General features: G+C 41.6%; 1 protein-coding gene across 1 annotated transcript in view; it reads left to right on the forward strand.

Annotated features, from left to right (window-relative positions):
* Nucleotides 1-17,073, forward strand: part of PHEX (phosphate regulating endopeptidase X-linked) — a 221,706-nt gene that overhangs the window by 66,433 nt on the left and 138,200 nt on the right. The window contains exons 9-10 of the mRNA XM_050777361.1: nucleotides 1,874-2,019; nucleotides 14,415-14,508. Coding sequence (XP_050633318.1) covers nucleotides 1,874-2,019; nucleotides 14,415-14,508 — 240 coding nt within the window. The remainder of the gene's footprint in view (nucleotides 1-1,873; nucleotides 2,020-14,414; nucleotides 14,509-17,073) is intronic.

The raw sequence follows: 17,073 nt of genomic DNA on the forward strand, positions 1-17,073 counted from the left end.
TGTCTTGTAAAACCTACTCTCAGTCTTGGTTATCATCATCTTTGTCAACAATCACATAAAATATCCCTTGTCTGTGTATTGGGATGCCTTCTGTTATAGGGAACAAAACATCTTTCCAACAGTGGCTTAGAAACTTAAAGCCTATTTTCTCACATGACAAAAGTCTAGACATAGGTAATTGTTGGCATTGGCTCAGCTGTTTAACAGTGTTGTCAAAGGCCCAAGTTCTTCCTATCTTTGCATCCTACTCTGTTTAGTGTGTTGGCTTTTTGACTTCATGTTTGATGACTCATGGCTGCAAGGTTATCCATCACAGCTCCATATATCACATCTGTGTCAGAGCAGGAAGAAGGGGAAAGGGCCAGTGATGTGTCTAACTCTTTTACTAGGAAAAACAAACAGACCTTTCCAGAACATCTCCAGATGTCTTCCCTTTATTTCTTATTGAGTAAGTATTGGGTCACGTGGCCACTCCTAACCACCGGGAAGGTTGGGCAAGTGAGTAACTGGTTTTCCATTTCAACAGTGGACACAGGTAACGGAGAAAAGGTTGGGAAAAGACTTTTAGAGTAGCCAATCTAAGAAACACCATATGGTGTTTTAGGTAAGATAGGGATGCTCTGAAGAATGGAGGCATGTTACTTTCTGTGTTTTTGTTTTTTTGAGACACAGTCTTGCTGTGTCGCCCAGGCTGGAGTGCAGTGGCGTGATCTTGGCTCACTGCAACCTCTGCCGGGTTCAAGTGATTCTCCTGCCTTAGCCTCCCAAGTAGCTGGGATTACAGGTGCCTGCTTCCACACCTAGCTAATTTTTTGTATTTTTATAGAGACGGGATTGGCCAGGCTGGTCTCAAACTCCTGACCTCAAATGATCCCCCTGCCTCGGCCTCCCAAAGTGCTGGGATTACAGGCGTGAGCTACCATGCCTGGCCGCATTTACTTTCTGTTGCTGCTTATTTCCTCTTGTTTTTTTTTTTTTAAAGGCTGTGTCACAGAGACTAGTTATGTACTGGGGCATCTGTTTCTGTGTATATATGAGAGTGAGGGAGAGTACAGGACAGAGAAAGGGAGGGAGGGAGAGAAAATGTACAGTATAGAGAAAGAATTTAGAAGGAGGAAGAGAAATGCAAGAGAGAAGGAGGGAAGAGTACGGGAGGAAAAAAGAGAGTATAGAATAGAAGAAGAGTACAGGACGGGGAGAGAGAGCAGAATGGGGAGAGAAAGACAGAGGGGAGAGTTCAGGAAGGAGGAAGAGTACTAGAGGGGGCCAAGGGAGTGAGGTTGCATATTACTGTGTTCGTGTGTGTGTGTGTGTGTGTGTGTGTGTGTGTGTGTATGTGTGTTGTCCAGATGTAGATGGTACAGAACACATGCTCCATTTGTGATTAAGACAATAGATCAGGCCGAATACGGTGACTCACACCTGTAATCCCAGCACATTGGGAGGCCAAGGTGGGTGGATCACTTGAAGTCAGAAGTTCGAGACCAGCCTGGCCAACATGGTGAAATTCCACCTCTACTAAAAATACAAAAAAAAAAAAAAAAAAAAAAAATTAGCCGGGCGTGGTGGTGGGTGCCTGTAATCCCAGCTACTCAGAGGCTGAGGCAGGAGAATTGCTTGAACCCAGGAGGCAGAGCCCAGATCATGCCACTGCACTCCAGCCTGGGTGATAGAGTGAGACTGTCTAAAAAAAAAAGACAGTAGATCTGAATAGCAATGATCAGGAGTTTATTTCTAGACTTGAGTAGTTGCATCTTGAATTATTAGGTGTGAAATCAAAAGAAATGAATGACACTCAATCTATTCTATTTGCCTTTCTTACTTGCTACCTAACAGAGGTTCTCTCATTCTGTTTTGTTCTCTCTCCCCTCAGTTTGACTGGCTGGGCTACATCAAGAAGGTCATTGACACCAGACTCTACCCCCACCTGAAAGACATCAGCCCCTCCGAGAATGTGGTGGTCCGCGTCCCGCAGTACTTTAAAGATTTGTTTAGGATATTAGGGTCCGAGAGAAAGAAGTAAGAACTTTATGTGAATTTTACTGTGACTTTTGTGTTTTCTTTAAATTATAAGGGCTTCCCTTCTCACATTCTTTGAAAACTGTTTTTAAAGAATGTTACATCAAAAGAGTCATAGGGAAAATCCCGGTATCCTACCATTGTCTGGTGTAATTTACTTGCTGCAATGATAACAAATGTTTTTGTCCTTTATTTCTGGTCTTTCTCCATGCTGTTCTCTTCGAGATCCTAAATTGTTTATGAGCTTGGGGAACAAGTTATATAATTATGTTATTTTCTAAAATTTCTGTGTGAACATCTTTTTTTTCCCCAGTTCATTCTCAATCTTTTGCTGCTTTTTTTTTTTTCTGGTTCCTTTGTAACCAGTAAGTCACTTTCTGGCAATAAACAAAAGTATCTGTATTGAAAAGACACAAGACCACTTTGAGAGCGGTAGAAAAATTGCACTGATAAACAACTTTAGGAACTGCCAGGGTTTTCTTATTTTAAAGAATGTTCTAGAATTTGTTGCTTTGCTAGTTTAGTACTACAAAGAAAAATCTTCAAAATTTCCAGGAAGGAGAATTTTACAGGTTCATTAAGGCATTCAGCTTTGACTTCAGAAAGTGAATCACAGAGTTTACAAAATGAATCAACGAGTTTACAAAACACTTTACTGAGTTAATTGCTGGGCCATGATTAAAATCATATTTTCTTATTTGGACTCAGACAAGGCTATGTTGCCAGAAGTTATGTTTTTTAAAAAAGGCACTTCCAACAATTCTAGGAATAAAATGTAGCATTTATCCCCTACAGAAACACTTAGACACCTGAGAGAAGCTGCTGCTCTTTTTAAGATAATTTCTGATGATAAAAGTAATCTGTGTTAATTGTGGAAAACATACAGAAAAGAGAGAGAAGAAACAATTTACTTAAAATTATGTCATTTAGAGATAAGCCAGGATTCTTCGAAAATTTTCTAAATGAAAATTGAATCTAGAGGTAGGTAATTATATTGCAGGGTAGAGCCTTGCTCCATGGGCCAGGAATGTCAGCAGCGTCACCTCGGGTGCTTGTTAAAAATGCAGATTCCAAGGCCCTCCTCCATTGAGTCTGATACAGTAGAGCTGGAAGGGAGGCCAAGTAATCTTTATTTTAAACAAGTACCTCAGGAGAATCTTACGATTAACTTTTCTTAGGGGAGCAGAAGGGGATCACTGTATTTGGAAATTTCTTTGTAAGTACTTCCTAGCTCTCAAATACTATCAAATATGACCCTAATGATTTTCTACTCATATGCCATTGAGTTACGGAGCACATTTTAAATTTTGGTGGTAATTTCCATTGAAAGATGGAGTTTGGCCTGCTAGAGATTCATCCTTCACCTCTTGAGTCAGTTTCTTCTAGTATCTGTGTTAAAAGAGTAGGTACTTCTGAACACTGATTAATTTTACTTCCAAAAAAAGCCTAATTTACAATCGGGATAGATTGGAATTTGGTTTACTCTATTAGAGAAAGCATCTCTATCGTGATGATTACTTGGTAATTGCAGGACCTTTCGTAACAGTGGAAAAGACCATGATTGGAGGGAGATTTTACTCTGATTCTTGTCAAAATAATAACTTGGACAAATGTAAACATAGTGAACAACAGTAGAAAAAACATAGATGGAAAAATCACCTTAGACATTATGTACATATACAACTTCATTTAAAAATAAAGACAAAAATTGGCCAAGCACGGGGGCCTACACCTGTAATCCCAGGACTTTGGGAGGCTGAGGCGGGCAGATCACTTGAGGCCAGGAGTTCAAGACCAACCTGACCAACATGGTGAAACCCTGTCTCTACTAAAAAAATACAAAATTTAGCTGGGTGTGGTGGCTGGCACCTGTAATCCCAGCTACTTGGGAGGCTGAGGCGGGAGAATCGCTTGAACCCAGGAGGTGGAGGTTGCAGTGAGCCAAGGTCACACCACTGCACTCCAACCTGGGTGACATAGCGAGACTCTGTCTTAAAAAATAAATAAAATAAAAATAAAGCCAAAACCCAAATATCTTTCACACAGTTTATCCCGCAACCACCAGTTCATAAAAAAGCAACTTGTATTCTGTGTATTCTTGTGAGATTTCAAGACAACGTACACATCATGAGAAGTCTGACAGTATTTTATTTGCATACTAGGGTGATGTTTTTCCATTGATGATCATTTTCCATTGATGATGATATGCCAGTTGCTATAACCAGCACCTCTAAACACTCACTGGCTAAATTGTACCCTCTGCTCATGGAACAGTCTGAACATGGGTGTCCGTGTAAGAGAGCTTTCTTCTAAATAGTGACTCAGGAACCCAGACTCCTTTCATCTTGTGGCTCTGCTCTCCCGTGGATGTTTGGCATCTTCTCTATTCAGCTGGAGGATGGAGAAACAGAGAGGGTGGAGGATTGTATAGGTTTTGGTGGGAAGGCCTAGAAGTGGGGTATGTCACTTCTACCCATATTCCATAAGCCAGAACTCAGTCTTGTGACTCATCTAGCTGTAGGGGAGACTGGGAAATATAGTTTAGCTATATGCCCAGGAGGAAAAGGAGTTGGAGTTTCCCTAGACATGCCTTTATCAAAGAGCATATCTCATTTTCTTGAAATGACGACTTTTCTCTCAATGGCAAATGCTTCCCTGCTCCCTACCTCTATGACACTGTGGGTACCTGATGGCAGGCACTCTTTTTTAAATTTTTAATTTTTGTGAATACAGGACATATTTTGATACAGGAATGCAATGCATAATAATCACATCAAGGTAAATGGGGTATCTATCCCCTCAAGCAATTGTCCTTTGTGTTACAAAGAATCCAATTATACTGTTTTATTTATTTAAAATGTACATTTACACTATTTTTGACTATAGTTACCTGTTGTACTAGCAACTACTAGGTTTTATTCATTCTTTCTATTTTTTTGTACCCATTAACCATCCCTCCTTCCCTCCTTCTCCTCTGCTACCCTTCCCACCCTCCAATAGCCACCCTTCTATTCTCTATCTCTGTGAATTCAATTATTTTAATTGTTAGCTCCCACAAATAAGTGAGAACATGTGAAGTTTGTCTTTCTGTGCCTGGTTATTTAACTTAACATTATGATCTCCAGTTCCACTCATGTTTCTGGAAATGACAGGATCTCATTCTTTTTCATGGCTGAATAGTACTCTGTTGTGTATATCTACCACATTTTTAAAAATCCATTTATCTGTTGATGGACACTTAGGTTGCTTCTGGCAGGCTCTCTTGTGATTGCTTTTTTAAGCATTGTGGCCTAGCACAGTGCTTCTCATGTAGTAGACACTTTAAAAATTCTAGAAGTTAACCAGATACCCCATCACCACCACAAGGAGGTGACATATGAATGGAACCCCAAAGGATAAAGAGGAATTTTCTAGGTATGGGAGAATGGAGAAAAGGGGATGGTAAGCATCTTGAGTGGTGGAACTAGTGTAAACTTGGGTGTCACCTGCAAGGCAGGGGGCTAGAGAGCTGAGGGGCCAGCTTGGGCTCAGGATATGTAGAGGAAAGGCATCAGATGAATGTTATGAGGATCCTCCCACCTCCTACCTTTCCCCTGGAGGCACCATTGAAGAAAAAGCCAGCCAAGCCTTCTCACATTGGGCATCTCTGCTGTGCCTCTGTTTTTGAGAATCTGCCTATGAAAATCATATACAGGTAACCATTATGGTTAACATCTTTGATTTTTACAATTCTATGTGTTGTTCCCACTTTACAGATGAGGAAGCTTTGGTTAAGTGACTTGGCCAAGATCACACCTCTAAGAGGAAACAGCTGAGATTCTAAATGGGGTCACCCTCATTTCTATGTCTTATCTCTTTTTTTCCATAAATGTCTTGGTGTGAAAAGAGACACTTTTCAGATGCTTCACTGCTCATTTTGGAGATACTAGCGTGTTGTACCCTCAGATAGTTAGACATTGCTAGCTTTGGCAATTCTCCTGCAATTTTCAGGGGTCCAAAGCCATCTTGTGTTGGTGTCAGCTGTTCATTTCTTATTTTTTAATTTTTATTTTTATTTCAATAATTTTGGGGGAACAGGTGGTGTTTAGTTGCATGGAAGAATTCTTTAGTGGTGATTTCTGAGGTTTTGGTGTACCCATCACCTGAGCAGTGTACATTGTACCCAATGTGTAGTCTTTTATTGCTCACCACCCTCCCCCTGAGTCCCCAAAGTCCATTATATCGTTCTTATGCCTTTGCATTCTCATAGCTTACCTCCTGCTTGAAAGTGAGAACATACGTTATATATTTTTCCATTCCTGAGTTACTTCACTTAGAATAATAATCTTTAGCTCTATCCAGGTTGCTGCAAATGCCATTATTTCCTTCCCGTTTATGGCTGAGTAGTATTCCATGGTGTATATATACCACATTTTCTTTATCCATTTGTTGATTGATGGGCATTTATGTATGTTCCATATTTTTACGATTGTGAATTGTGCTGCTATAAACATGCATGAGCTAGTATCTTTTTCGTATAATGACTTCTTTTCCTCTGGGTAGATAACCAGTGGTGGGATTGCTGGATCAAATGGTAGTTCTATTTAGTTCTTTAAGGAATCTCCATACTGTTTTCCATAGTGGTTGCACTAGTTTACATTCCTACCAGCAGTGTAAAAGTGTTCCCTTTTCACCGCATCCATGCCAATATCTGTTATTTTTTTATTTTTTTTATTTTTTATTTTTTATTTTTTTTGAGACGGAGTCTCGCTCTGTCGCCCAGGCTGGAGCGCAGTGGCCAGATCTCAGCTCACTGCAAGCTCCGCCTCCCGGGTTTACGCCATTCTCCTGCCTCAGCCTCCCGAGTAGCTGGGACTACAGGCACCAGCCACCTCTCCCGGCTAGTTTTTTGTATTTTTTTTAGTAGAGACGGGGTTTCACCATGTTAGCCAGGATGGTCTCGATCTCCTGACCTCGTGATCCGCCCGTCTCGGCCTCCCAAAGTGCTGGGATTACAGGCTTGAGCCACCGCGCCCGGCCAATTTTTTTATTTTTGATGATGGCCATTCTCACAGGAGTGAGGTGGTATCTCATTGTGGTTTGGCACTTTCCTTGTAATTCATGATGTTGAGCATTTTTTCATATGTTTGTTGGCCATTTGTATATCTTCTTTTGAGAATTGTCTATTCATGTCTTTTGCCCACTTTTTGATGGGATTGTTTGTTTTTTTTTCTTTCAGCTGTTTATTTCTCAATTGCTGCTTCTCCCTTCTTATATCACTCCCACTGCCAGTCTAGGAGATTAGGCCTGCCTTTCTTACTGAGTGGCTGTGGGGACAGTGGCATTGACTCTTTGGTAGGTGGTGCATGGTACAGAATTAGAGCAATGAGATCCTCCAGTGGTGGTGGTGCCAAACCACGCAGTCCAAGGGAGTAGGTGGCCAGGGAGGGACCCTTGGAGGAATGAGCTGGAGGCTGCCTGTGGGGAACAAGAGCTGGTGTTTAAGGTGGAAAGAGGGTAAGGAGGTAGTGATGATCTCTCATGTTATGTGCATCTCTTCCTAACTACGTGTTCAGTGATCTCATGTTGATAGTTTGAACTCAACCATGGGGGATTTTGACACCATGGAAATTGGCAAATGTAACAAATCATTTTTTTTTTTTTTCTCGACAAGGCAGTTGGTAACATTTACTAGCACATCACTGGGTGAGGAGCTCTATAGACTTCCCTCCCTTTCTGTCCCCCCTCAATTCTCCTCCTCACTCCTGACTTGAGGCTGCCTCAGACACTTCCCATCTACTTTTATCTGAGGAGTAAGAGTGGGAGGAGGAGAGGCCAAGGAAGGTTGGCATCAGGAGGAGTTGCTGTGGTTTCCTCTTCTAGGCCAGGCCTGGCCCCATGGAGATCATCTGCACCAGGACTGTTTTCTTTTGTTGTTGTTGTTGTTTTGTTTTGTAGCAGACTGGCCTAGAGCAAACCCTTGGAGTTTTGTCAAGGACTCTGTAAGTATTCCTGTCTTTAAGTTTCTTTTCATATAAAGCAAGTACAATGTACATTAAAGTAAGATGATTCTTGTTGCATGTTCCCAAAGGATGACCTGGAAAACGTGCTGTTATGTGGACCTCTCCCGGGGGCCAGCTCTTCTGAGAGTGATCTAGGGTCTTGCTAGTCAAAGAATGGCCTACGATGAGCAGCAGAGACATCACTGGGGAGTTTGTCAGAAATGCCTATCAGGCTCTGCCCCAGACCTACTGAATCAGAGGCTGAAATTGAATAAGATCCCCAGGGGACTCATATATACATTCAAGTTTAAGAAGCACTGATGTGGGATTTAGGAAGTCCTAGTTGAGCTGTATGTGCAGAATGATGAGGAGATGGAGTTTTCCTAGACCAGCTGTTTTCAAAACTGACACGGACCAGAATCCCCTGGAGGGCTTGCTAAAATACAGTGTGCTGGCCCCCGCCCCACGGATTCTCATTCAGCAGGTCTGGGGGTAAGGCCTCGGAAGTTTCTAACAAGTTCTCAGATGATGCTGAAGCTGCTGGCTCAGGGACACACTTTCAGAATCACTGCCTTACATTTGCCTCTGGGCAGCCTGTAGGATTTAGGAAGATCTCTGGCTTTGAGAACCTTTAAGAAGAACCTCTGTGGCTCACTTCAGATAGTATGACCGAGAGGAGCAAATGCAAGCTCTGGAATCTGAAAACCCAGATGTTGGTCCTAGATTTGTTACATTCTTGGAAGTACCTTGACCTCTTACCTTCGTTTTCTTCATCTGAAAATAAGGATAATAATAATAATCACTTCACAGCAGTGTTATAAAAATCAAAGAAGGTATTTTGTGATCTCTGAAATGTAATAGAAATGTAAGCTGCCTCCAGAGGTTGAGTATCCCTTATCCAGAATACCTGGGATCGGAAGGGTTTCTGATTTTGGATTTATTCAGATTTTGGAATATTTGCATTATACTTACCAATGGAGCATCCCAAATCTAAAAATTAAAAACATCTTCCAAGTCAGAGGCTTTAGGAAATGATTTCACGTTGCTCTCCTTGTGGTGGATTCTCTTCTGAGACACTTGGCCTTTCTCTATTTTATTTATTGCCACTTGGGGAAATTACCATATGGCTGAAAATGTGTTTTTTGGAAAAAAAGGATGTTATGTGTTATTTTCAAGGACTGTTGCTGAGTCTGATTTTTGCTTTTTGATGTATCTGAGCATTAGGTGACAGTGATTCAGTCATTATGGTTATATCTGTTCCTGGCGTGGTAATATTAGCACTCCAAAGCTGTGCTCCATAGCATTCTGTCAGTGTATTTATAACACACTGAAGAAACTCATCAGTGCCATTGTCTCGCTGTGTGAACTTCTCAGCATTCCAGCTTCCAGCTTGCAGAGGTCTGGTTGTTATGCTATCACCCTTTGTAATGCCTTGTCCAGGAAGTCCTCATAATTTTTATGCCCTTAGATTTCTGTGAAGCATCTTTGTTGGAGTGTTTTGGGGTCTCTGTGATTGGCCAGGAAATCTTAGCTGAATTAGAGGCTTGGCTAGGCATGGTGGTTCACGCCTGTAATCCCAGAAACTTGGGAGGCCGAATTGGGTGGATCGCTTGAGTCCAGGAGTTTGAGACCAGCCTGGCAAAATGGTGAAACCCTGTCTCTACCAAAAATACAAAAAAATATGCTGAGCACAGTGGCACGTGCCTGTAGTCCCAACTACTTGAGAGGCTGAGGCAGGAGGTTCCCTTGAGCCCAGGAGGTCGAGGCTGCAGTGAGCTTAGATAGTGCCATTGCACTCCAGCCTGGGTGACAGGAGTGAGCGAAACTCTGTCTCAAAAAAAAAAAAAAAATTAGAGGCTTTAATTCATCACTGTGTGGCATAATGAAAAGCATGCAGGCTTTAGAGTTGACACACCTGGGTCTGGTCTGGCCTCCATTGTTTATTACAGTGGTTCTTCAACTTGGCCTCACGTTGGACTTAGCTGAGGAGATTTATAAGCAATATTTATGTTGGGTACCACTTCAGAGATGGTGACCTAATTGGCCTGGGGTGGTCTAGGCATGTGGACGTTTAACAACTTCCCCAGGTGATTCTAGTTTGAGACTCACCGAATATGTGATTGTGAGTTTACTTAATGGTTCTAAGCCTGAAGTTTCCTCATATGTAAAATGGGTATAATCACATCTCTCTTACAGCAGCACTGTGAGGATCATAGTTAATGTGAGATGCCTAAATGAGATGATTTCAGGGGAGCTGGAAGGGCCCCTACTTCTCAAACCCCAGTATACTTTGCCATACTGCCTCTTCCACTGCCACCATCGGGCCCCCTAACAACTTCCCCAGTTATTCTGGCTCATCACCACTCCTTTGAGGGAATACCTTTTGAACTGATGAAAGGACATCTGCTGGCTGTTGACCTCCTTCTCGTCTCCACCTATGGATCCAGCACGGTTCACATGCCTGGCAAGAGGTATTTTAGAGACAAAAAACATAAAGTCCTTGCACTAAGACCAGGATTGGCCCATGAATGTGCTAGAGACCATGCCCTGGTTGCTGTCTGCATCTCCCCAGTGTGGCTGGCCTTTCTGCCCACTTCCTTGAGTGATGATCCTGTTCACCATCCTCTCCAACACATCAGCCGATTCGACCATTATTTAGCCGGTCCAGAGTTCACGTTCCTGTTTGCAACACCAAAGCCTTTTAACCTTTCGGCATGCTCCTCTCATGAAGCCTTCCCTTAGCCCTCAGTTTGAGATGTACTATCCTTACAGTGAAGTGTCTGGCATGCACTTTTCGGTGCTAGAGTCTACCAAATCATCATTTATGCACTTGTCTCATCTCCCCTGTTCAACTAAAAGCATCAGGAAATCAGGGACTATCCATCTCCCCAGCACGTAGAACTGTTAGTATATGTGTGGGCACTCAGGATGTGTTGATTGAGTGAATGAAAGAAAGATCCTTTATATACTTACAGTGTGTCCCTTCAATGAAACAACCCAATTACATGAACAAGCTGAAGTCTGAAGTCCTGTGTTCCGAGCTGGACTTTGAGTTCTCTAACTGTAGGTGCTAGGTTCTTATTTCTTTACGTTCCTCATGGCATCTGGCACAATACTTGGCCAACAATAAGTGCTCAGTGAGCACTTCTTATCCTATTAAGGAGTGGAGATGTGAATGCAAAAGAGCCAAAGGAATGACCCCAAACCACTTAGTGGCCTCAACAGAGATGGACAAGGGCCAGACTTTGCTGATTAGGGCAGTGGTATCTTAGGGGAATGTGCATACCCTAACAAGATCCATTGGGTCTGAGAAGAACATTTTAGAACTTCTGTATCTTTATTTAAATTTAAAAATAATTAAGCTTTATACAGAGTAATATAATGGACTTTGGAGACTCAGAAGCAGGGAGGGTAGGAAGGGGATGAGGGATAAAAAAAACTACAGATTGGATCCAGTGTACATTACTTGGGTGATGGGTGCACTATAACATCTCAGACTTCACCACCATACAATTTTTTTTTTTTTTTTTGAGACAGAGTCTTGCTCTGTTGCCCAGGCTAGAGTGCAGTGGCCGGACCTCGGCTCACTGCAAGCTCCGCCTCCTGGGTTTACACCATTCTCCTGCCTCAGCCTCCCGAGTAGCTGGGACTACAGGCGCCCGCCACCTCGCCTGGCTAGTTTTTTGTATATTTTAGTAGAGACGGGGTTTCACCATGTTAGCCAGGATGGTCTCGATCTCCTGACCTCGTGATCCGCCCGTCTCAGCCTCCCAAAGTGCTGGGATTACAGGCTTGAGCCACAGCGCCTGGCCCACCACTATACAATTTATCTATATAACCAAAAACCACTCACATCCCCAAAAGCTATTGAAATAAAAAAACTTTTTAAGAAAAATAATTATGCTTTATTGAGTTCTATATTGATGGCTATGGACCCTTCATTTGATCTGCGTGGAACATGTGAGAGGGCCACTGTCACCCTCACTGGCTTGTTTTCGTTCAGTATATTAAAAATAATCTCAGCTGGCGTGGTGGCTCATGCCTGTAATCCCAGCACTTTGGAAGGCTGAGGCGGGAGGATCACCTGAGGTCAGGAGTTTGAGACCAGCCTGACCAACATGGTGAAACCCCTTCTCTACTAAAAATATAGAAATTAGCCAGGCGTGGTGGCAGGCACGTGTAATCCCAGCTACTCAGGAGGCTGAGGCAGGAGAATTGCTTGAACCCAGGAGGCAGAGGTTGCAGTGAGTGAAGATCGCACCATTGCACTCCAGCCTGGGTGACACAGCGAGACTCCATCTTCAAAAAAAAAAAAAAAAAAAAATCTTGAGCAGTTTACATATACCTGTGGATTTATGAATTTTATTGTCTAGTTTGTCTAGTTTACTACATACAGCATAGATAAGTGGCTTAAAAATTCTTCCAGAGAAACAGGAATTGAAATGATTATTGATGATGTAAGCACAAGAGAACAGCTAGAAATTGGCAGAAGTGACCCTTCTCCCAGGCTGGTACGCCATGTTGGTTAGCCAGATGACAAGAGAAATACAATGGTGGTCTAACAAGAACAAGCACAATAGTAATCTGACAAAGACATGCCATAAATTTTTGAAATAGTCAAGAAGACTCTAAGAAATGTAGATTTATATTCATTGTCATTGTTGTATTAACCAAATCCTATATGGACACTATGTCTTGAAGAATTAATCCAATGGTGTTTGAAGGATTAATGACTTTTGAAGATTTTTAATTTCATTTTACCTCATCTTTTAAAATTTCTGTTTTTGTATTTGTTAAAAATATTCCTAATATATTAGTCTATTAGTATATCTGTAGAAATTAAACATCCATGTATTGGGTATGTATGCTGAAAAATATTTTACTAGTAGGAGCGCATGTCCACTGTCAGAATGTCATACAAATGAGAGTGTGGTTTGTTCTTGATGGGCTTTTAGTGTCGTCATGTCATACTACTCTCACATGATTGACCAGAAAGCCATTTCAGGAATGTGTGTTATTAGTCACCATGGTAATGGCACAGCTGGGAGGGGAATGGATCATTAAAAATCCATCATCACTATTGGGTTAGAAATTAACTCAGATCACACATTCTTATGAGGTCAGGTCATCTTTTGCTTATAGAAAAAGGCAACCCTTAAAATGTAACATTTTTAAAGATATGTATTATAGGCATTACATGAGCTTATTCATACATTTGGAAGTGAAAGACAAAACCCCAGAAATATATTTGTCAAGCATTTTGTTATTTATTTGAACCCTACAACAACCCTGTAAGGTGGGGATGATCCTCATTGTATGACAAGGAAAGATAAAATCACAGACCTTGAGTGACTTGTCCAAACTCACATATTTAGTAAGTATAGAACGAGGGTGCAAAATTAGATAATTGGTATTAGCCAATATTTAGCTGTTAGTTTCCAAAGGCAAAGAATACATAGGCATGGTATCAAGTCACCTAATCCAGTAAGTCCTCACTTAACATCATCGATAGGTTCTTGGAAACTGTGACTTTAAGCAAAATGACAGATAATGAAATCAGTTTTACCATAGGCTAATTGATGTAAACAAGAGTTAAGTTCCTATGGCATATTCCTGCTCACAAAAACATCATCAAACTTCTAAATAAAGACCAAAACACTTCTAATATTGAACACTGAATACATGTGAGCCATGCATACATTTAAGAAAGATGAATAAAAGCAAGTAAGATGATTATTAACCCAGTTATTTTAGTTCAGGGTTGCAGGTGCTGGAGCCTATCTAGGCAGCTCAGGGCAGCAGGCGGGAACCAGCCCTGGCTAGGACGCCATCCTGTTGCAGGGTGCAGTCACACACACACCATGCTCACTCACACTGGGAACGTGTAGACACGCCGATTAACCTAACAGGCACATCTTTGAGATGTGGGAGGAAACAACAGTACCTAGAGAAAACCTGTGCAGACTTGGAGAGACTGTGCAAACTCTACACAGACAGTGACCCTGGCCCAGAATGGATTTTTTTTCTTATCAACTGTATAACAAAAGAATGTTGAATGAAATGATGCTATTTGAGGATCTGCTGTAATTTGAAGGTACTCACAATTTCCAGACGTGAAAGGCTGTGTAACAGCGGACTTTATACCCTGAGAGTGAAAGCAAAATGTTCACTCTGAGGGCTGGGGCTGGAATCTTTCCTTCATCTATCTCTGTTGGGTGGTGAAAAGCAAGCCAATTTTGGTTGTGCTTATTGACATTTATCATCTTATGTCATTTCTCAAGTGAAAGTTCTGCATTTTTGTATGAGTAAGAGGTCCCTTGGTGGAGCTTTGCCAACCGTTTTTCTCAAGGTGTTCTGCAGAGCATCAGATATTGACCTAAAATACAATAAATGGGCATCTCTCTCTGTTAACAGGACCATTGCCAACTATTTGGTGTGGAGAATGGTTTATTCCAGAATTCCAAACCTTAGCAGGCGCTTTCAGTATAGATGGCTGGAATTCTCAAGGGTAAGTTTAAGAAGATTGCAATGTTACATCGCTGGATAACTTTACATGCTGGAATCGTCCATATATTAACTGATCCAATAAAAATCATCTTCAGGGATTAGACAGAGGGCGTTTGTAGCCCAAGCTCTATTTGTGTGTGTGTGTGTGTGTGTGTGCCTTATTTATTTTTATTTAGGTATAAATTACATACGATAAGATACACTCAAGCTCTACTTTGATGGGTTCTATGAAGATATTTAGAGAAATACTAGAGGCCACACATTGTTTTCAAACTTCCCCGTCTTATCAGTGGATTCCCATTTTCCCCCAGAGTTTTTAACTGGGTCACTGTAATTATAGTTTTAACATTTCATTGTGATATATTTGTAACTATCTTTTATTTTCAGTATTCTGAACATTTAAAATGTGCATGATAGAGATATTAGATGGTAGAATTTCATTTTCAATTTGGAAATGGAATTTTGTCTTAAACTTTGCCTATACCTACCATCTTCGCATCTATCCTCTGCTAGGTCCAAGAGGCTCTAATTTAGTTTTCTCTGAGACCTCCTCCATCTGCCCATCTGGCTCTTTATTTATTTATTTTTATTCAAGATGGGGTCTTGCCATGTTGCCCAGGCTTGTCTTGAATTCCAAGAGCTCAAATGATCCTCTCACCTCAGCCTCCCAAAGTGCTGGGATTAAAGGCATGAGCCACTGTGTCGGGCCTCACCTGGCTCTTTAATCTTGGCTTCTCTCCCACCCTTGCTCGCCTCCCAGTTTATACCCATGGCACTCTCATCTTTGTTTTTGAGGCTTGTATCTGACTAATTCTCCTTCCACTAGAGGCCGTAAGGATTTTGTATCTTTGAAACAGTTTTTATTTTTCTATCAATTTAAAGTGAAGTGAATGGTGAATCTTGTAAGCTATGATTTCATTCAAGAGGCATTTTTGTTATTAGAGGAACTGTAAGTATAGAAATTCTTAGTGGGCCATTACTCTGGAAGAGTAGTGCAATTATTTTGGATATGCTTTGACCCTATAAAGTCACTAGCATATAAAGTTACTTTAGGGCTGCATGCAGTGGCTCACGCCTGTAATTCCAGCACTTTGGGAGGCCGAAGCAGGCAAATTGTTTGAGGTCAGGAGTTTGAGACCAGCCTGGCCAAGGTGGTGAAACCTCGTCTCTACAAAAAATACAAAAATTAGCCAGGCGTAGTGGCACACGCCTGTAGTCCCAGCTACTTGGGAGGCTGAGGCAGGAGAATCGCTTGAATCCAGTAGGCGGAGGCTGCAGTGAGCTGAGATGATGGCACCACTGTACTCCAGCCTGGGCAACAGAGCAAGACTCCATCTCAAAAAAAAAAAATAAGTCTTTTTCCAGAGAACAGCATAAAACAACTCTCTCTCTCTATATATATGTCGTATTGATGGGTTAAGATACAAAACAAGTAGATTGTGTGTGCGTGTGTGTGTGTGTATTTTTAACTGCTATGAATCACATAAAAGATGATGCCCAGCTGCTTTCCACCCCTACTGTGAAGAGAATGAGAGAGGTGTAAGAAGCAGTGTGTGAACATTTAAGGTTAGGTATGAGGGGATGTTTCTTGAGCACGAAGTGCTAAATATAATATTGAATTGCCGAAGAAGGTTGTAGGATCTCTTTCTCTAGAGGTTTTAAAAATAGATTCATCCCTTACCTCTGAGAGAGGTTACCAGAAATCAGAGGAAGAATAGATGAAATTAAGCCTTAATCCCATTCCTCAAAACAACCTGGGTCTAACATTGTGCAAAGGACACTTCTGGCCACCGTTCTCAGGGCCTCCCTTCCTCCCTGCCTGTACCCCCAACTTCCAAGGGCAACTTACACTATATTTATTTCTCTGCTTTTATCCCCAAGAGTAAACCTCTGACCCTTCCATGTCCTGCTCGGGAAACTTCTTACTTGTTTGTAAATGTTTTCTTGTAATGATATAATTGGGACAGATGGGCACAGCATTTACATCTGTATTTTGCTTGTTTATCAGTGTGTTTTTTGCTGTGACTCAATGTAAATATGCTCCCTGTGTTGTTCATGGTGGACCGTGTTCTCCTGGTCTGCCTTGTTGAGTGCTATTCGGAGCAAGGAAACCCTCGCTGGACAGGAACTTTGCTCACCCACTGAATCTAGACCTTGTTAGTGGAACTTTAGTTCTCAGTAGAGATTAAATATTATCTGGACACTTGGATAGCATCTTCTCATGTCCCTGCTGACTGCAGAAAAGTGATGATACCATTGTCCAGATTCTTTGTTAATGGGGAAAATTGGGAAGAAAGGATAAATATATTATTTTAACTGTTAAAACACTTTCTTTTCTTCCTTTTTTTTTTTTTTTTTTTTTTTTTTTTTTTTTTGAGACAGAGTCTCACTCTGTTGCCCAGGTTGGAGTACAGTGGCCCGATCTCAGCTCACTGCAACCTCCGCTTCCTGGGTTCACACAATTCTCCCACCTCGGCCTCCCAAGTAGCTGGGATTACAGGCACGCACCACCCTGCCTCGCTAATTTTTGTATTTTTAGTTAGCACGGGGTTTCACCATGTTGACC

This window comes from Macaca thibetana, chromosome X (assembly GCF_024542745.1).
Source record: "Macaca thibetana thibetana isolate TM-01 chromosome X, ASM2454274v1, whole genome shotgun sequence".
Taxonomy (NCBI): Eukaryota; Metazoa; Chordata; class Mammalia; order Primates; family Cercopithecidae; genus Macaca; species Macaca thibetana.